Below are 21,833 nucleotides of genomic sequence, written 5' to 3'. Positions count from 1 at the left end.
CTGAACATATTGACTTATAAACCATATAAGTCACATAAATGATTAAAATCCCATGATGCTGATGCTTCGTGACCATCTTTCAGGCCTATCCATGCCAGTGAATAACCCCTTCTTTTGTGGAAAATCCCCAATTCTCAACTTGGTTCCTTTCTGTGTGTGGGCTTGCCCCAAAACACTAATCAAAGCTCGTGAAGGGACCAAATGGTGACAAGCAAGCCTAATCCAACAGGGTTAGGGGGGCCGTGGGATTAGGAGATAGCATGCAGATACAATGGGCTAAGGTTCAAAATTAATAAACTAGGCTATTGGCTATCTATAGCAGGTTAGCTACTTATAGCAACAGATATCACTATGTAAGTGATGCCTTGGGTTATTATTTGTGAGTCAATAGCATTGTAACATTTTGGGTACTTTTAATTATAAATATCTTTGAATTATAATAAATCTATTAAAAATACCTCCCACCTCTATGTCGAGGTGGACGAAGAAGATTTGATTGTCGTCATGCTCTATGTGGATGACATGATACTCACTAGAACAAATGTGGATAAAAACGCAGCATTCAAGATAGATTTGGAGCCCTCATTTGAGATACCAGATCTCGGCCTATGGCACTTTTATTTGGGCATACAGTTTACACACACAGATGAGGGCATTGTGCTACTACACTCCAAGTACATAAAGGGGCTGTTGTGGAAAGGTTTAAATTTCACGATTGCAAGCCTATTTCTACTCCTGCAAAACCCAGACTTAGGCTGAGCATGTATGATGCCGGAGAGCCTTTTCATAGCACATATTACAACCAAGCTGTGGGTTGCCTCATATCTTGGTTGAGCAAAAAGCAATCAACTGTGGCCACTTCATCTTGTGAAGCCGAGTTCACAGCACCTTTCACAACTGCAATTGGGTGTATGGTTGAGGAGATTGATGGCAGATCTTCATGGGTGGCAACACACAGCCACTCCCATTCTCACTGACAATTAGAGTGCTATGGTTGTGGCAAGGATCCATGCTCGCACCAAGTGTAACTTGGTTGAACACAATGCTAATCAATACACTTAAATACACTAAGATTTTATGGACACTTGCTCAAATACAAGAAGTAAATTGCTGAATTGACAAGAGACACACAATGAGCCAAAACAGCCGATCCCTCTCTCAAATAAAGTATATTAATCCTGGGAGAATCAAGTACATAGTGTCATGGGCATTTCTGACCAAATTTCCATACCAATGCATATGAATACAGTATTTCAAACAAATGGTTGTCGTTGTAGACTTGCAATCCACACTACCCTCTCAAGTGCCCATGTTCCCTACCATCTGCTCTCTATTGTTCCACCAACACATGGTAGCAACAATCTGTAAGAGTGCACGTAGGACAAGAGAACACTACACAGGGTATGTGATCTTGTAATCCGGTTCCCCCCTCTTGCTACTTGCTTCCATATTTAATAATTAAAGCTTACCAATTGCAAGTAGAGTCGATGACAGCAGAAGTCTTCGCGATGGAAGTCCTTGGAGTGAAGAGATCTTCCATTTGTCGCAATTCTTCGCGACAAAAGTCTTCAACAGGATACACGGAACCTTGGGAAAGCTTTCCCTATGGTTCAGCTTGAGAAAGGAGGGCTGAAATTCGGGTTTTCAACAAAAAGACCAGAAATTACATCAATAAAGAGAGCTGTTTTGCTGAATTTCAGTCATTGGGAGTGTGTAGGAGACTGATTAGCATCCGGAATCACTCTTGGAAGCTTGAAAATCACCTTAGCAAGCTTGGAAATGGAGTTGGGAAGGAGAATGTGCAAAAAATGCAGCCCAACAGCCCTCATGAAAGAGGCGCCAATCTCTAGAGAGAGGAGGAGGAGAGAGGTGGTAAGTTGTCCAGTGTAGATGGCAGGCAAGTGCTTTGTGGACCAAGCTAGAGTGGACACATGGCTGGTTACACATTGGTCAAGCAAGCATGAAAACAACATGCAATTTCAATTGCAAGCAAGCACATAAAGATGCTATGCAATGCAGCATTGGTATGGACAATCCCCGTTCATGAGACTATACCAAAATAGACGTACTCCAAGCAAGTACACGAGGTACCAGACCCAATGGAACACCAATCCACCAAACATTTCCGGGCATGTACACGAAGGTACAAGTCCCAATGGAAAGCCAAGTCCACAGTATCAGATGCCTTTGAAGGACATGCTGAAGAAGAATTCCTATAATTCAAATGGTGCAGAATATGAAAATCAATCCCCGGCATATACAACTACCATGGACACCAGTCCAATGTACATACATGATAAGAAAGCACGGGTGGACCAATTGGGTGGCCCAACGGTGACAACCCCCTCGCCTTCTAAACAGTTGTCCGCAGCTGAAAAGTATCCAAGTATGTCTGAAGCACATGCAGGCAATCTCTGAAGAACTCTTCATCTACCCATTTAGCATTAATGGGAAGATAGTTCTTAAACTTCACAAGGTAACGCCTCACAACTTTGCCTACAGTAAGCTTGCATTCCTTGTGATACACAATCTGCTCTGGCTGCAAGATCTCCTCAAGCTCATCCACTTCTGGTGGATCCTCAATGACCGTTTCACTGGGCTCCGGCCATACATACTTGCGAAGGAGACTCACATGAAAAGCATTGTGTATGTGCCAATGACTAGGTAATACCAATCTGAAAGCCACTTCATTGATATTCTCAATCACTCGAAAAGGCCCATAGGACCTGGTTGCAAGCTTAGGATATGCACCCTCTTTGCCAGGCCTCTTTGCAAGTCTTGCTTTGTCAAATTTCAGCAATACCCAATCATTCTCTTTAACATCCAATTGCCTTCTATGCTTGTCGACAGCCCTTTTATGCTTGTCTTGTGACCTTGTAATGGCTGTCCGCACCTGAGCAAAAGCAATATCCAAGTCTCTTACATACTCATCAGCTGCAAATATTTCATCCTTTGTGCGAAGGATGGGTGGCAAAACCACCTTACCATAAACAATCTCAAACGGGACCTTTCCCGTAGATGCATGCACCGTGTTGTTGTATGCAAATTCCACAAGCAGTAAGTACTTCTCCCAAGAAGACTTCTAATCTGCCACATAGCATTTCAAGAGATCCAACACGGCTGATTTTGCAGCCTCACTTTGCCCATCCGTTTGAAGGTGATAAGCTGATGAGAAGTCCAATTTGGTGTCCATATTATCAAATAAGGCCCGCTAGACTTGTAGTCCTGGGATCTCTATCCCCCACAATGGACTTCGGCATTCCATGATGTTTGAACACTTGTGCAAGATATATTTTAACCATATGCTCAGCTTTGATGGTCTTTTTGATCAGCAAGAAATGAGCTTGCTTGCTAAACCTGTCCACAATTATATCGAAATTGCATCATTACCCTATTGGGTCCGTGGCAAGTCCATAATGAAATCCATTGTTATACTTTCCCATGGCTGCGTGGGAATAGGCAATGGCTGAAGCAAACCTGGTGTCTTTTGCCTATCAAATTTCACCTTTTGACAGGTGATACATGCACGTACATGTGCCTCTATATTCTTCCGCATGCCTGGCCAAAAGAAATACCGCTCAATCATGTGCGTAGTAGGCATTATGCCTCTATAACCAGCATATGGAGGAGCATGGCACTCATCCAAAACCTTTTGCCTCATATGTCAGACATCACACATAGGCAACTATCTTTCATGAGATAGCCCTCTTTGATCACATATGAGGCACGTGCGTGACCAGCCATCAAATCAGCCCAAATAGTGGCAAAATCAGCATCCGTATGATACAAATCACGCATGGTAGACAAGTCCCCATGAGAGGCAACCGAGATAGCTGCTACATACGGCTTTCGTGACAATGCATCGGCCACTACATTCTTCTTTCCCGGGGTGTGCAAGCTCTGAAAATGAAACATAGAGAGGAAATTGGCCATCCTCATATGCTTCTCTGACAACTTAGTTTGGGTAAGAAAATATCTCAAACTCTGGTGATCTGTCTTCACAGTGAAATCAGTCCCAAGAAGGTAATGTTTCCATATAGTAAGTGCATGAATTATAGCCAAGAGCTCTTTCTCAAAAATACCAAGAGATGGCTCTGCATCATGCAATCTACGGCTCTCATAAGCCACGGCATGTCCCTCTTGATTAAGGACAGCTCCTATGCAATTTCCAGATGCATCACATTCCACACACAGAGGCTTTTGCAAATCCGGAATGATCAACACTGGACCATGAGTAGTTGCATCTTTCAATTTGAGGAATGCATCCCTCTCTACATTAGTCCATTTGAACACGGCCTTCTTCTTTGTCAAATCATGCAAAGGAGAAGCAATCCAAGCAAAGTGCCGAATGAACCTGTGATAGTAACAGCATAATCCAAGAAAACTACGGATCTCATGCACCAAACTCAATTCGGGCCAATTCCGAATTGCATCAATCTTTGCAGGATCCATCCGCACTCCATCTTTGGACACAATATGCCCAAGATAATGTATCTCTGACAAGAAGAACTCACTCTTCTTTGCATTTATGAAGAGTTTATGCTTACGGAGTTTTTCAAAAACAATGACCAAATGAACTCTATGCTCTTCTTCGATCTTTGAGAAGACTATGATGTCATCAAAGAAGACACCTGTAAATTTCTTGTACCCACGGAATATGCGATCCATCATTCTATTGAATGTAGCCGGGACATTTGAAAGACCAAAAGACATAAATAACAAGATACTCATAAAGCCCAAATGCTGTCCTGAAAGCAGTTTTGTGTACATCCTCAGGCACTACACACACTTGATGATATCCACTCTTGAGATCAATTCAGCTAAAGCATGCCGATCCATCCAACTTGTCAAGGATGTCGCCTATGCATGGAATCGAAAACCGATTCTTGATGGTAAGCTTATTCAAAGCTCTATAATCCACACACATACGAAAGGATCCATCCTTCTTTTGAACCAAGAAGACGGGTGAACAATATGGGAAAGAGCTTGGCTGAACCAAACCCTTCTCAAGAAGCTCATTCACTTGCTTCATGATCTCCTCTTTTTGGGATGCACTTACACGATAGGCTGGCCTATTAGGCGGTGAGCTACCTGGCACAAGATCAATGCGATGATCTTCCGGTTGTACGGGTGGCAACTCATTTGGTAACTCATCAGCAAAACAATCACTGTGCTCTTGCAAAAATTTGAGCCTATCATTACTAAGAGTGTTTACATGTACATTATTTTCCTCAACATGATCTCGTACATAAATCAAGTACGCCAAAACACTCTTTTTCATTACTTTCTTAATTTGTACATGAGATACAAGGAAAATGGTATCACCCTCTTCACCAGCATCAATTACATGCTCTCGGCCTTTATGCATGAAGAGGATCTTGTTGGTCTTGTGAGCCTTGCACGCATCAATACGTGTATGCCAAGGCTTTCCAAGCAATACATCACAGCCATTCAAAGGCGCCACAAGAAAATCCTCATGATCCACATAGCCATGAATGTGTATGCGCAACTTGCCAAAAATAGGCATGACCTGCACTTCTCTACCAACAAAGGCAGCCCTTGCTTCAATTTGAGAACCCATGTCCTCCACTTCAATACCCAAAGCAGCCGCCATCTGTGTGGATATGAAATTTTCAGATACACAATCATCAAACATGAACAAAGCGGGCTCATCCTTGAGCTGTCCCCAAGCTTTACATACAACCCTGTCTTTGCTATCATGTAAAGTGTTGCCCTGCACATCTGGAACCATACGCACATTAGGCTTTGATGCATTTGCACTATCACGCTTCTTCTTGTTTGAGCATGCCTTTGCAATATGCTCGGTGCTACCACAAGTAAAGCATTTCCCCTCACTCATATATTGCTTTTTTTGCTCCGGAGTGAGACCATAGTCTCTCAGTTTGAAGGGACGCTTCTTGGTAATGTTATTTTCAGCCTTTGGACCATTTTTATCTTGGTTTTGGTCCTTTTTAGGTGGCTATCCATTATTTTGCAGATTTTGGACAGCCCTCTCTTTGCCTTGAAATGAGGGTTTAGCCTTATTGGATCGACTCAATTTGAGTTCCAATTGCTCGGTGGCGGTGGCGGCTGCGATTAGTTGGTGTAAGGTATGACCAGGATACATTTGTAGTCCCGCTTTGTATACGGGTTGCAATCCTGATTGAAACCTTCTCTTCCTTTCCGCCTCGGAAACATGCATAAATGGAGACACCTCCAAAAGCACTTTCCAAAACTTTTGTACATATGCATTTACCGATTCCCCCTCATTTTGCTTCACCCAATCCCACTTCATTGCTATCTCGTTCAATGCATTGGGAGGCAAGAATTGAGCATAGAACCTCTCCTTGAACTCTTCCCATGATCTAACAGGACTCGGTGAGAGCTTCTCCATGAGCCACCAATGGACAGCAGTGCCTTTCATAAACATGTTTACATGCCGGATCATGGATTTCTGAGTGAAATCCTCGTCACTGAAAGCAATATCAAACTGAAAGCAATATCAAATTGGGCAATAAAAGCAAGTGCCTTTGATGCATCATATTCCCCATGATATGTGTCAAACTTCACAGATTTGTCTCCGGCTTTGAAGTCACGAGACTTTGATGCATATGCGTACATCTCAACATATTTTCCCCCATGTTTGTCCATTGGGACAGCCCCTATGACTGGCATCATTTTAGGACCAAAAGGTGATGCACAAGGCATATATACATGAGCCCTGTAAGCATGAGGCATGGCGGCCTCATGGCTGGCTGCTCAACATGCATTGATACATTTTCTGCCATAGCTTCTCTCTCACGAGCACACTCAAAGGCATGAGTGGCATGAGAGATACGCGGAATACCTGCACCAACAGAAAATTGCAGTCCATGATGCATGTGATGTGCATGCACATTTTCAACCGGCAATGGCATTTGACATACATTTTGACCACTGCCATAAACATTATATCCTTCACGGGCTACATGAGGTATTCCTGCATGGCGTGAAGTCACTGATTGTTCCTCTCCCATAGCATGGACATTCATCCTCTTATAGACATAAGTTCTTGTTCGGGCACCTGTGGTGGGGATTCCAAGACATGTGGGATGGTTGCCTTTTCTGCATAGGCATCCACGGTACGAGCCAAGTATGCACGTGCTTCATCCCTCGGTTGCATCTGCAACTCTTAAGCAATCATTGCTATTGCATGATCCATATAAGATTCAGCTTTCTTGGCCTTCAAACAGTTATGTACCGATCCTCGCGGCGGTAGAGGTTCAATTCTTCTTGTTGTGCATGGAGAAGAGCCTGCATATGAGTAAGTTCGACCCTCAAGACTATGGACTCTTCTTCTTGCATCTTCTCTCTGCCAGGGACGGCTGTCCCACATATTCATGTTCCCTATTGTGCACCATATGAGTTTGCTCATCCTATAAAGCATTGGAAGCATGCATTTCATTGTCCCTACCTCTTGTGTTAGCATCTCCAACATTCATTGTATGGCTGTCCATAATGTTCTAAGTGTAGAGATAGCTAGTGTTCACGGTAAAGTGAAAGAGAACAGTAGGCTCTAATACCAATGTAACTTGGTTGAACACAATGCTAATCAATTGTAATATGCGGAAGCTTCGGAGAAGAATCGGTAACTTCAATACTCAGAATTCAGCACTCTTTTCGCAACAGAAATTAACGCACAAACTGAAAGGAGATGTGCAGAAAATAGAGAGAGAGAGAGAGAGGGAGAGATGGAGAGGACACAGTATTGGGTCCCAATTACCCTCTGTAGGGCCCCCACCACGGATGGTGTATTTGCTTTATTAGAATGATGAGAAATCTGAAAGAAAATACAGCAATCTTGGACCTTTTCTTGGCTAGGAATACCCACCACTTGACCTGAATCCTTCACCCCTTTGCTTAGCACCCTCTTGGCTTCGTATAGCCTCTTATGCTTGAGCTCTTGGTGGAGAATGAAATGAAACAATGGGATTGTGGGCTCCCTATTTATACTACTCCATACAAGACAGTCGGCCAGCTGTAAATCCAGGTGGCCAACAATATTCTGTCCCACGACTGTAAATCCAGCATTAAATGCTGGAAAAATCCCATTAAATGCTGGAAAAAATCCCATAAAGTCTGCGCATCTCTTCCTGGCTGGCTGGACATCAGGCGCCTGCTTTAAGTCAAGTTTGGGCACCTTTTCTAGGCTGTTTGGGGACTGGGCAGCCTGTATGGGCTGCCCCATACTTGCCCTATACCCCTCCCATGGCTGGATAATCAGTCGGCTACCCCTGGCCTGCCCCTAGGGCTGTCCTACAGCCCCTCCATGGCTGGTGGGTTCTGCCAGGGCCTTCCTGGCCCTCATGGGGGTGGTTCCACACTATCCCCATGCCCACACAAAGACCCGGGGTAGCCCTATGGGCTGGCCCCTTGTTCTAAATGCAAACCCTAACTAACTACTCAGTGATCTGGCATCCGGTACCATACCAAATACACAGAATCACTGACATCATTCCAGAGGGAGACTCACAGCGCGGACTGGCACTGTTTCATGTGCAAGACAGTTCACACCTGACCTTGGACTCATGTGCAAGACAATGCACACCTGACCTCGGACGACTGAGATGGATCCCTGGGTGGCTGACTCGTCCCGCACTGGGCTCACATGGGACTTGTTCACCATCCCAGGTTCTGCACCTTCTGTACAGAAATGTCTATGTGGCATCCAAGTGCGGGATGCACGTGACATCCCCTTCTACTTAACTTGACGGAAGCTGCATAGCCTCCAAATAATCAGTCAATAACGCCGGATAGTCTTCGAAAAACTCTTTGTCGAGCCATACCGCTTCATGGGTTCCTCGATCCTGAAACTTCGTGAGGAACTGTCCTAGTCTTCGGCCGGAGCCATGCTTGAAACGGTGCAGAAGGATCTGTTCTGGAACCATAACTTCTGCTTCATCCACAATGTCTCGTTCCGCTTCGTCTTTGACCTCTGAAGGGGGTGGACCTGCATATGGCTTTAACCAACTGACATGAAATACATCGTGCATAGTCCAACTCGGAGGTAGCTTTAATTAGATAGACACCTCATTAATCTTTTTCCTGATGGGAAAAGGTCCGAAGCTCCTGAAAGACAACTTTGGGCATCGCTTGCCCACCTACTTCAATCTTTGCTTCATAATCCGAAGATAAACCCAATCCCCTTCTGAAAACTTCATATCCCTTCGATCTTTATTGGCCTGTCGAGTGTAGGCCTCTTGCGCTTTAGCCAATCTGTCTTTTACTGACTCTAAGATCTCCAAGTAAGACTCCATCACTCTGTTCCCCTCCGGTACTGAAGTCGAAGTCCTGGTTAGCAACGACTGGAAAGGTCTTCCAAACGCTGCCTCATATGGAGTCCTGCCAATAGCTGAAGAAAAAGAGTCATTCAAAACAGCTTGAACTAAAGGCAAATACGATTTCCACTTACCTTGCAGAACGTGGACATAACACTTCAGCACATCAAAGGCCAACTGGTTGTATATCTCTGTCTGGCCATTTGTCTGTGGGTGGAATGCACTGGAAAAATTCAACTTAGTACCAAAAAAAAAGTACCAAAATTATCAAACAATGCCCTCCAAAAATGACTGGTAAACTTGGCATCTCGGTCTGACAATATGGTCCTAGGAATCCCGCCAATCGGGTACCAATGCTGAATGAACAATTGGGCAATATCCTCGGCGGTCACATTGGTCCTGCAAGGAATAAGCATAACAAATTTGCTAAACCTATCAACAATAGTTAAGCACTGTATATTACGCTTACTCGGACTGGGAGGCAGATTCGTGACAAAGTCCATGGAAATGTCTTGGAAAGGACCCTTAGGAATTGGCAAGGGCTGTAACAACCCTATCTTCTTTCCACGAGGAGCTTTCACCTTTTGACAAATGTCACAGCGTTGTACATATGTAAACACATCACGCCTCATCTTTGGCCAATAGTATTGCCGTTCTAATTTCTCCAGAGTCAAATTCATGCCCCTATGACCACCTGTAATGGCGTCATGGGCATCATGGAGAAGAGCTCCCTGAATGACTTCATGACACATAGTCGGCCTTTGTAGAAAAGTCAACCATCGCGTATCAAAAAATGGCATGGTCCTGTGGCATCCAATGCCTGTTCCCACTGTGTACTGAATTCCTCGGAATCCGCGTACGTGTGCTTCATGTCCTCTAGTCCTGTACCAACAAGATATATTCTGTCCCACAACGGTAAATCCAGCATTAAATGCTGAAAAAAAATCCCATAAAGTCTACGCATCTCTTCCTGGCTTAATGTAGAAGGGGGAGGTTGAGGTTGTTTGCGCCTCTTAGACCTCTCAAGGATCCTCTTGCACAACGTGAGAATGAGTAAGTCTTCAACACTGCCACCAAGAGCTTGCAAGGACTTGAATGTAGGGCATTGCTTGCGAGGGGAAACTTGTCCAACGTCGCGGCGTTCACGACCGAGTACTCGACTAGGGTCGGACACACGTGCCACTAAGTAAGCCCATCTTGATATGGCTGATTTCTTTCCAAGATGTGATCCTTTGGAAGCTTCATGTTGCTGCTTCTGTTTGCTGATGATTCCAATAAGAAGTTGGTTGCTTACAACCGTAACATTTCCAAGAATATCCATGCTGAGGCTTGCGTTGCTCGCACGAAGATATTGTGTCTGGTTGTCTCTGAAGAACCATGCTTAGGGTGAGAGAATTCTTGTTGAGAAACATGTTGAAGCTCATCGATAAGAGCTTTTGGTTGTTGATGGAACATGGCTTCAAACCGCTGGAATGCAGCTTGTTGCTATGCATTTTGCTACTCCAAGGATTTGTTTATAGCCATCAATATGGAGGCCATCTCTTGATCATAACATTGTTCACCGCATCTTCCCCGCACTCAGATAATCCTAGGACAAATGTGATGCCTGTGGTGCACGAATTGGAACTGGTGCAGGAACTGGAACTGGTTCGGGAACTGGTTCGGGCGTCGAAGCAGGTTTCAGGACGCGTACTGCCTCTGGAACAGGTTCCGGCTCTGGATCGGAGAATCGGGAATAATGATCACCTCTGGCTCAGACAGGGGTGGATCCGGGATGACAATAATCTCCTGTGAAGGGAGAGGATTCGCCAGCAATTCATCTTTGGGAACCTCGTCTACATACGAGAGATACGAAACAGGCACATCGAAAACTTCGTCTGCCATTCCGCGCGCAAGATGGTGCTTGCAAATGGGCCAGCGCTGGAGGAGAGAGAGCGACCCTAGGAAGTGGCTGGCAGAATTCGCAGATGAAACCACAGGCTGCCGTTGGCCTTTTTTTTTTTCTTAGCGCTGGTCGCTGGCCGTCTCTTTTTTTTTTGAATGCGCTGGTCCGCTGGCCGTTGGATTCTCCTTTTTTTTTTGTGCGCTAGTCACTGGCGGGTTTCCTTGCGCTGGCGGGTTGCCCTTCGCTGGTCGGGTGGCCGTTCGGTGCTGGCTGCCGGCTGCTTCACGTGGCTGGTGGAAGCCACGTGTATCAAAAGGCTTAAGTATAAGCCTTTAGTTATAAGGCTTTGTTTTTGTTTTTTTTGTGAAACGTCACGTTTTTAAAAAAACCTGAACCGGTGCTTGTGAACAAGAAAGGTCGCACCCCACAAGAAAGGTCGCACCCCTTGGCTAAGAGAACGATTCAACCCGAAAGGATGCGCTCAAGACCATCCGTAGAGGACAGGCAGTCTACAAGCACTTCGATGGAACCCTAGTGTGAGTCTCTGCTTCCCATCGTTCTTTTTTTAATGAAATTGAGGAAAAATGCTTAATCAAGCAAAATTGGCAAAATTGGGTAAAATTAAATGGGGCATTCTCTCCTGCTCTTCCATTCAACACTTGCTACACCCAATTTTAGGGTTTGGGCGGGCTGATTTTAGGGTTAGGGTTTGGACTGATTTTAGGGTTAGGGTTAGGGTTTGGGCATCTCACAAGGCGGAAAAAAGTTTGCTCTGATACCACTGTAAAGCTTTTATAGCTTTATTAACATGATTAAGACTTAATTAATAAACATAAGACAAATGCTGATAGAAAGATTGAGATGTTTGCATTGAGACAGGGGCCTTTCTTAAATAGAGGCCGAAAAGGTACAAGTGAAGAGACACATCACTGGGAAGGGGTGTGGCTCTTGAGTCAACGGTTATGTCCTTAGAACTTAGGGGTGTGCCTTTTAATGAATAGACATGTCCTTTGATAGTGACCCATGTGTAAGGGTGTGGCCCTTCACAAGTGTCCTTTCAGTTAATAAGAGATTAATGAGTAATTAAGGAGAAATTAAGAGATTTAGTCACAATCGTGACAATGGACCTATTTATTAATAGGTGTGCTTTCATTACACCCCTCTATATGAGTGATCTATTATCTCAGAAGTGGTTATTCCAGACATGAAGGACATGAGGTATCAAGACCCAAGCAAGGCCTTGGCCATGGCTCTAGCTAGAGCCTTGGATAGTGGACGTTGATGGTGCGGGATGCTAGGGCTTGGACAACAAGCTTGGTCGTCGTGTTGGTCTAGCCTCTAGCTCCGGAGTGCTCTCAATGGGGCCATGGTTGGGAGGTGAGTCGCCAATAACCTCACCAGTTGGTTTGTGGGTGTGAGTTGGTCTTGCAAGAGCTGCATGGGAGTAGGGGTCTGTTTCAAGCAGCTCATTAATCGTAACAAGTATAGAGTTTGGATGTAGCAACTAGCATTAACCATGTTGATAACAAAGCAAACATGCAAACACACGTCCCAAGGCTGTCCACAGTACGGACACATCTACCCTGATCCTCTACGGTTAAAAGCCCAAATGAAGCGCCTGCAATTCACAATGATGTTGTGTATCTCCAAAGCAAGATTTCATGCTAAAGGTGAGGGCTTATGAGAAGATCCATGTATGGGAGCCTTCACTGCCTGTCGGGATGGTGCTTCAAGCAGCTACGACCAGCAGAAGCATCTAAAACATGCAACTCCATGGACAGAGTGCTTAATCTGGATATGGTGACAGTAGATCTGGTTGAAAATTTTGGCAGAAAGAAGGCTGAGAGAAGCATCCATTCCGAACGGAATCCACAGTCCCATCACAAATATATACATACATACATACATATGTATGTATGTATGTATGTATGTATGTATGTATGTATGTGTGTGTGTGTGTGTGTGTACATACATACATACATACATATATATATATACCATGACTCAGGACAGAGTCATCGCAGATGGTTACCTGTACTGAGATGTGTTCTGCAGAAATGGATAGATAAAACTTACAGGGGAGGTCGTTGACAAGCCGGCCATGCGCCAAAACATCTTTCTCAGGTAGGAATGCACAGACGAAATTGGTCCTGAATTGACAGCCGCAGTAGTTGGCAGACCTTTGGCTCCCGAGCTATGGCGAGCTGAAGATGAAGAGGCCGTGTCTGGAAATCCTCCAGCTGTTGGCAGCAGCTCAGTGGAGAATCCAAGGTTGCCCTACCGGTTGCAGGGCAGCGAACCTGAGGATGATACCCTAACCGGCAGGCTAAGCGGCAGGTGAATTAGGGTTACGCAGAGGAATGGGAAGGGCTGTTAGGGTTAGGTTTAGGAGAAGGGCAAGGATCTGAGGCTAGGGTTCGGGATACCCTAGGGCAGACACGAGGAGTGAGCAAGCTACAAAAAAATAAGGAAGAATTGAGAAGGAAGGGTGTTTGCCGGGCGATCGATCCGAGGGGAAAGAGGAGGAATACAGAGAAGCAGTGAAAACTCCAACACACACAAGGCCTGTCAAAGATCCCCGCCGGAGCAGTTGGCAAATGCTGTATAGAGCAAAGTTTGTGAACTCGGGGCATAACCCATGAGAGAAGAGACGACCCACAGGTATCTTTTTACCTTAATTACGTTTTAACCATGCAGTGACTGACTTCCTAATTACCTTCAACAAAACGCGACACACGCGCGCGCGTGTGACAGAGAGAGAGACCAAAAAACAAAAAAAAATGATATATCGTTCAACTCCACCTCTTGTGACGCAAGCACTCGTCGATGAACCCCTTGAGGCAAATGATTTTGGACATTTAAAGAGATTGTTGTGAATAGCTGCTATATACGTATAGGCTCCCCATCTGATTTTTTTCCAAGGTCTCAATACAATATCCCTTTTTGGGGAGGAGCTTTAGGAAGAAAGCCTAACAGAAGCGTGCCCTATTTGGGTGGAGATAGTGGGCTTGCCAATTGGTTAAGGCCTACATTGAGTGAAATAGCTCGCGTTATTGGTCCGGTCCTATGCTTGCCTAAAGACGATGTTGGAGGCCATCAGGCCAATAACGTATGTATCTCTTGGAATACCATGGTTGAAACCCCCAAGACCTTGGAGGTTGACTTAGGAGAGCTGGGTAAACTGGAGCTAAACTTGAAATTTGGGCCATTTTCGGGTGTTTGTTTTAGATGTGGGGGCTTTGGGCACATAGCAAAAAACTGTGGGTGGGGCACATGTAAAATCAAACAATGAAGTAAAGGAGATGGGAGAGACTGGTGGAGATAATAGGGCTAAGGGAATGAAGACATGCACTAACAAAGGTGAAGAAGGGAAAGGGAAGGAGACCTTATTTAATGAAGGGGAATCTTAGGGTGAGGGTGTTTGGAAAAAAGTTAAAGGGAAAACTAGTCTAAGGCACGCTAAAGATGAGGCTAGGAAATCTCCCAATAAAGGGGCTCTTAGGAGATAATCAGGGAAATAAGCCTCCAAGTAACTTAAGTCCTCTGTTATACTCTAATCCTTTTAGTACCTTGGGTGATGAGGATAGTGCGACCTTATCTATTCAAAAATTTAACTGGCAAGTGGAGGAAGCTAAGTAAAGAGATACGGAAGGATGGGGATCACAGAGGGAGTGAGGAGGAAGTGGACATGGTGCATGAAACTGCTTTAACATGAGTAAGCCACCACTAAAGGTTAATGGATGTACATGGAATGTCAAAGGAACCAAGAACATTTTTGGGGGGATAGTTAAGGAGTGGGGACTCTCTATTTTGGCTATACAAGAACATAACTTGTATGGCTCAAAACTATTAGAAAAGATAGATTTAAAGATTGGATTGTAAAAAGTAGTTTAAAACCTAATATTGTAGCCAACCACCCTAATGGTAGGATTTTGGTTTAAAGATAGATTTAAAGATTGGGTTGTGCTATATGGGGGGATGAATGAGGGATTTAGTGGAGTAATGACTATTGTAAAAAGTAGTTTAAAGCCTAATATTGTAGCCAACCAACCCTAATGGTAGGATTTTGGTAGTGGAGATTCGAATAAATGGGAAAAGAGTGTGGATAGTGAACATTTATGGGGCCCATAATCATAAAGTTAGAAGTGGGATGTGGGAGTGGATTGCTAATCTGGGGGTCAATAAAAGATGAGGTGGGAGAAATTAAGAGGGAGAATGTAATGAAGTAGATTTCGTTGCACATGCACATGGGGAGTGGGGCCTAGGCACTTGGGCTTAGGAACATTTACATGTGTACTTTTGGGAGGCCTTAGGGCTATATTAGGTATAGGGCTCATGACATTGTACCTTTTGATCATATACATTTTCATGAGTGCACTTACTCTTTGGAGCTCTAAGTTTCCATGGTGACCTTCTCCCTCTTGAGAAGCTATGTGTGTACTCTATTATGAGTGCAATAGGTGCTACTCCTCCTATGATTGTAAGATCCCTGTCCCCACCGCGCAACAATTTCAGGGGTACTAGCAGCGGAAGTAGCACTTCTTGCGTGAGGCAGGGTCCCACACTCGGGGCCTCACCCACCATGGATATCTGGACAAGAGACTAATCCATCGGTTTTTTCAAAACCAATCCCGGAAAAACTTCCTTTGCCCGGAAAGCACGGGCGATTCCACCAGGATAACTTTTCCCTAACGTAGTCAAAAGCCTTAACTAACTGAGCTCATCTGACCGAACCCGTAAGTCCCATAGTCAGATCAGGGAAAAAGACTGTACTTGGATCATAGAGACCAACGCTTTTTTCCTCATTGAGAGGCACAGCCGTTTTCCATAGAACAATTTTTGTCCGAAATTTACTTCATCTATCGAACTAAACAGAAATTGAGTCTCGATTTACGGATCCATCAGTCCAGCCTAACCCCATCCAGTCCCATGGGTTAGCCAACCGCCCAACCACTGTAGTGATGGGATCCAATTAGGAATTTGGTTAAGTTTTGTCCCGGGTACCAGGGAAAAGAGTTCCCAGGCCCCCTAGCCGGATGTTCATGCAAACGTAAAATTAGTCACACCACTTACACACCCAATATGAAATTGCCTTTTTTTCTCAGCATCAGCTATCTTTAAAACAATCCTTTAATGAAACCATTGTGTCACTGATCACAATCTTCAAAATCTCTGGTTGAATCCTTATTTCCAAAATCGGTGTACTTATGGCATCATTGGCAACAAACCCTCACCACCTGTTCACTCATCAGGGGCCTTTTCGATAGTTCCTAGCTCATAGTAACCGGCAATATATTCACACAACAAAATGGAATCTCCATGGAAGATCGGCAAGATCAACCAACAGATCCATATAAAAGAGCCATGGACTCATCCGTTGAGGACCAGCAAGGTCAATCAACCAGATCCATGCCCGATTTTAGAAAACAACTCTTACTCCTTGTTACAATATCTTCCACGACGCACATGTGGGTATCTTCGACGAGACCCAGAGCCCAAGCACCGTATGGTCAGCACCCTCTAGGATCCTTCGCAGGTCACCTAGCACTTCACTCATAGGCCGCTTCCTTGGTCCCTCATCCACCGTACCGGAAGCTCACCATTTAAATCGAACCAAGGCTGGTCAAGACCTCGGCCGACCATGCTACGCGAGACGTCCTCCGTTGACTCTCCGTCAGCTGCTGCAACTTTATCAGTTAGGTCTCCACGACCTTAATCACAAGACGGTCAAAATGCTTCCCCAGCATTCTTGACATAAAACAGTCATTTACAAACAGGTCACAATTATATTTTCTATAATAAACTCTCGTCTTTCCACATTATCCCTCATCACAGTCCACATTACTTATTCCACATTCAATTCATATGTGTACCCATTCTCATCCAATCACATCAATTTCCATCCATACATCCACATCCATATCCGCATTCATACATACACATCCACATTCCATATCTACATCCATACATCCGCATCCACATCCACATTCATACATCCACATCCACATCCATACATCCATTTCCACATCCACATTCATACATCCACATCCACATCCACATTCATACATCCACATCCACATCTACATCCACATCCACATCCACATCCATACATCCACATCCACATCCGCATCCGCATCCACATCCATACATCCACATCCACATCCATACATCCATTTTCACATCCACATCCATACATCCACTTCCACATCCACATTCATACATCCACATCCACATCCATACATCCATACATCCACATCCACATTCACATCCATATCCATACATCCACATCCACATCCACATCCACATTCATACATCCACATCCACATCCACATCCACATTCATACATCCACATCCACATCCACATCCACATTCATACATCCATTCCCACACCCACATTCATACATCCACATCCACATTCCACATTCATACATCCATTTCCACATCCACATTCACATCCATACATCCACATCCATATATCAATCTACATTAATCTACATCATTCACACATCAAACCACATCATCCATTCATCCATCTACATCAATCCACATCATTCACGCATCAAACCACATCATCCATATATCCATCCACATTAATCTACATCATTCACACATCAAACCACATCATCCATTCACATCCGATTCACATGTTGTCATTCATTCACATCCCTTATCATTCATTCATATCACGATTCACATGCCATCACATTCCTTCACATCCTATACCATTCATTCACATCCTAATTCACAGGACATCCCATCCATTCATCCAATTTCATTTATATGATTCATATCACTTCCATCCATCCATTTTCATCTATCTGATTCCTATCACATCTCACCACATCTATTTATAGAATGTAAGAGAATTCTAATTTTTTGATGTAAAGATTCTTTACGCATCTAATTAGGCATAAAGACAACTTTAGTAGGAATAACACTTTTATAAAAATCCTTTTTTTGCATCTATTTAGGCATAAATTCAATTTTAAGGAAAATAACACTTTTGAATTAAAAATAAACCTTTTATGCATTTTACTATGCATAAATTTCATTTTAATGAGAATAACACTTTCAAAATAAAATTAAATCTTTTATACATCTTCCTATGCATAAATTCAATTTAAATGAGAATGACACTTTTGAATTAAAAAACAATCTTTTATGCATCTTCCTATGCATAAAATCAAAATTGATGAAATAACTCTTTTGAAATAAAAAAAGATTTCTTTATGCATCATTCTATGCATAAAATCAAAATTGATGAAAATAACTCTTTTGAACCAAAAATAGATTTCTTTATGCATCTAATTTATGCATAAAATCAAAAATGATGAAAATAACTCTTTTGAGATAAAAATGGTTTTCTTTATGCATCATTCTATGCATAAAATCAAAATTGAAGAAAATAACTCTTTTGAACTAAAAATAGATTTCTTTATGCATCTAATTTATGCATAAAATCAAAATTGATGAAAATAAGTCTTTTGAGATAAAAATAGATTTCTTTATGCATCATTCTATGTATAAAATCAAAATTGAAGAAAATAACTCTTTTGAACTAAAAATAGATTTCTTTATGCATCTAATTTATGTATAAAAATCATTTATGATGAAAATCACACTTTTAATATAAAAAAATATCTTTTATGCATACAATCATTTATGATGAAAGTCACTCTTTTAATATAAAAGAATTTCTTTTATGCATCCATTTATGCCTAAAAATCATTTATGATGAAAATCACACTTTTAATATTAAGAAAATATCTTTTATGCATATGTTTATGCATACAAATCATTTATGATGAAAATCACTCTTTTAATATAAAAGAATTTCTTTTATGCATCCATTTATGCATAAAAATTATTTATGATAAAAATCACACTTTTAATATATAAAAATATCTTTTATGCATATGTTTATGCATACAAATCATTTATGATGAAAATCACTCTTTTAATATAAAAGAATTTCTTTTATGCATCTATTTATGCATAAAAATCATTTATGATGAAAATAACACTTTTATAATCAAAATAACAATTTCAATATGCTTCCTTCAATGCATAGAATTTAATTCTAAAGAAAGTAACACTTCTTTTTATAAAATATTTTTAATACGCATTTTTCCATACCTAGGATGAAAAGTGGCTTTTTAAGAATACATATACGATGGGAATTACTCTTTTTGAATTAAAAAAAGTAAAACTTATTTTACACAATTTTAGAAAATTTTGCCATAACCTCCTTTGTATGGCTGACCATTTTTCAAATTTTAACTCTCTAAAATTAATTAGAATTTCACCAAGAGTATTTAAATCATTCAAATGTAAACATTTTCTACTTATTTAAGAGAAACATTATGAAAAACTTGATTTTATCCATTAATCATTCATCTAGGATAAAGAATGGTTGGATTTACTAAAGAAGAGAGGGGAATGTCTTTTTTCAATGAGGCATAACATCATATTCATTTTAGAGAAGACAAAAATCATAAAAACCATAAAATGAAATAGAAAAGAGAAGAATCTCCAACTTACAAAGGAATTTGAGAGCTTTCCTTTGGCTTGATGGTTTGAGGGCTCTACTGTTGTTTAAAACAAGAGTGGCCACCAATCTTTAGAAGAGGGAAGGTCAAAAACTAATGAATTATGAGTAAATTCACAGTTTTTGGCTCTTGGGAGAAGCAAGGTAACAGTGCAAAAAACACTATTAAGCTTCAACAAAGGGGAAGGCTTCTACTTATAGAAAAAAATGAGCCTCTAACCAAGCAAACTGATTCTAGAATTTTCTAGATCAGTTTGGTCAATTTTTGACCAAACTGATTCTAGAATTTTCTAGATCAGTTTGGTCAATTTTCTAGATCAGTTTGGTCAATTTTTGACCATTTTTAGGTCAGTTTAGCTTACATTTTAGAACTAGACTTGAATTTGGAGAGAGGAGAGATGAAATATCTCAATTGATTTTAAACTCCACCACACATGTGAAGTAGGCGCCTGATTTGACTACAGGGGAAGGTACTGGACATCCTGAGAGGCTGGGGAGGAATCTTACATTCTACCCCACTTAAAAAACGTGAGATGTCCTCATCTCGCAGGTGGAGTATGATCTCTTTCATCTTTATCTTCTTCTTCAATCACTTCCAGCGTTACTGCCTTGGAAGTGGACGGCCGATTTGGAAACAACTTTCTTTGACTTCCCCTATTCTGAGTTGGAGGTCTTACATTACTTTGGATTGAAACTGCAAGTTAGATAGAGGGTCTACCTCTGGGATTTCCCTGATTTTGGCAGATAGAACCCTGATTACTCTGAACGGAAGGGGCGGGAGTCTAGACTCTCGATCCCTGATTTTCTTACCCTGAAAACCTTGATCCAAAAGGAGTTCGGCAATCCATGCTGTGATGTCCAAACCCTTGACAGTTATAGCATTTCACTCTCTTGTTCAAAGGTGGAACTTCTGAAGTTGAAATCCAGGGGGATTGAGTTTCGGGAAAAGGACATTTCTTCCATTCTGGAACTTCCCATATCTTGGGTTTGACCCTGATATCTCTTAGGCGGAGGAAGGTTGGAATAACCTTCTAGGAATAAAAACCTTTTGAAAGGTGATGGTGCTGGCTTTGGCGGGACTTTGATATCAAAGGGTTTGGCAAAATCCTTTGCCATTCGAAGTGCTTCGGCCATGGAAATTGGCTTGGCATTCTTCACCAGGATATTCAAAGGTTCGTTCAGTCCCCGAATGAACTTGGCCATCAGCTGTTCTTCATCCAGCGGAGGCGAGTATCTAAGGAGGAGGGCGAATGCTTGGTGATATGTCAATAGATCTACTCCCCTGGGGTTAACTCTAAGAATTCGTTCATCTTTGTTTCTAAAAAGCCGGGAGGACAGAACCTCGTCCTTAGGTAAATTTTGAGATCAGTCCAGGTTTGGATATTTCGATCGAGACAGTTTGTCTCGCAGTGGTTTCTCCATGCCACTCTAGCTGTCTCCACTATCTTCAGCCTTGCAAGAGCCATTTTGCTCTTCTCATTGTACCCGATGACATCAAAGTATTCTTCCATCGATTCAATCCACTTCTCCACAGCCTCGCCCAAGTTTCCCCCTTCACCCTTGAAAGGTCCAGGCTGCGAACTATGAACAATTTTACGAACATCCAAGTCGAGCTCTTCTTTATCGAGTTGGGGGTTAACATTTCTACCACGGCGACCTCGATCCATGTTCCTAACAATACAAAAATTCTTGTTAAGTCTCTTTATTTATGATTCCATCCGATTTTTGATTCAACTTATTCCGGGGTTCTCTAAATAGGTTGGCTCCCCAATAGAATCGAGGGATAAAGATACTCATATAGAACGCAATATCAGTTAACAATTCATTCAGAATATCTCATTCATATTTTTAACACAATAATGGTCCATCATACTAATTTTTTCCATCTGAATAGTCCTCCATGGGATTTTTTCCATCTGAACAGTCCTCCATGGGATTTTCAAATTTTCAGATTTTTAGTTTATCATCCCTTAACTTGATCCACTGATCAAAAGTTAACAATAATAATCTGCCAGCACAATTCACTAATCTCATAGTGATTTGCTGAAGTCATTAACGTCATTCTAGCTATACGATCATTATC

The 21,833-nt window shown here is 42.3% G+C and overlaps 1 protein-coding gene across 2 annotated transcripts in view; it reads right to left on the bottom strand.

Moving 5' to 3' along the window:
* The window catches only part of LOC147634128 (uncharacterized), a 92,476-nt gene extending 78,493 nt beyond the window's left edge, over nucleotides 1-13,983 (bottom strand). For both annotated transcript variants that reach the window (XM_086805259.1, XM_086805260.1), the window contains exon 1: nucleotides 13,279-13,983. In XM_086805259.1, the coding sequence (XP_086661385.1) occupies nucleotides 13,279-13,317 (39 nt within the window). In that variant the 5' untranslated portion in view covers nucleotides 13,318-13,983. The remainder of the gene's footprint in view (nucleotides 1-13,278) is intronic.
* Nucleotides 13,984-21,833: the final 7,850 nt, after the last annotated feature.

This window comes from Cibotium barometz, chromosome 11 (assembly GCF_041138505.1).
Source record: "Cibotium barometz isolate CiBa-2024 chromosome 11, ASM4113850v1, whole genome shotgun sequence".
NCBI classification, from domain to species: domain Eukaryota; kingdom Viridiplantae; phylum Streptophyta; class Polypodiopsida; order Cyatheales; family Cibotiaceae; genus Cibotium; species Cibotium barometz.
Note: the sequence above shows the minus strand (reverse complement) of the source record. Positions and strands in the feature narration are given on the sequence as shown.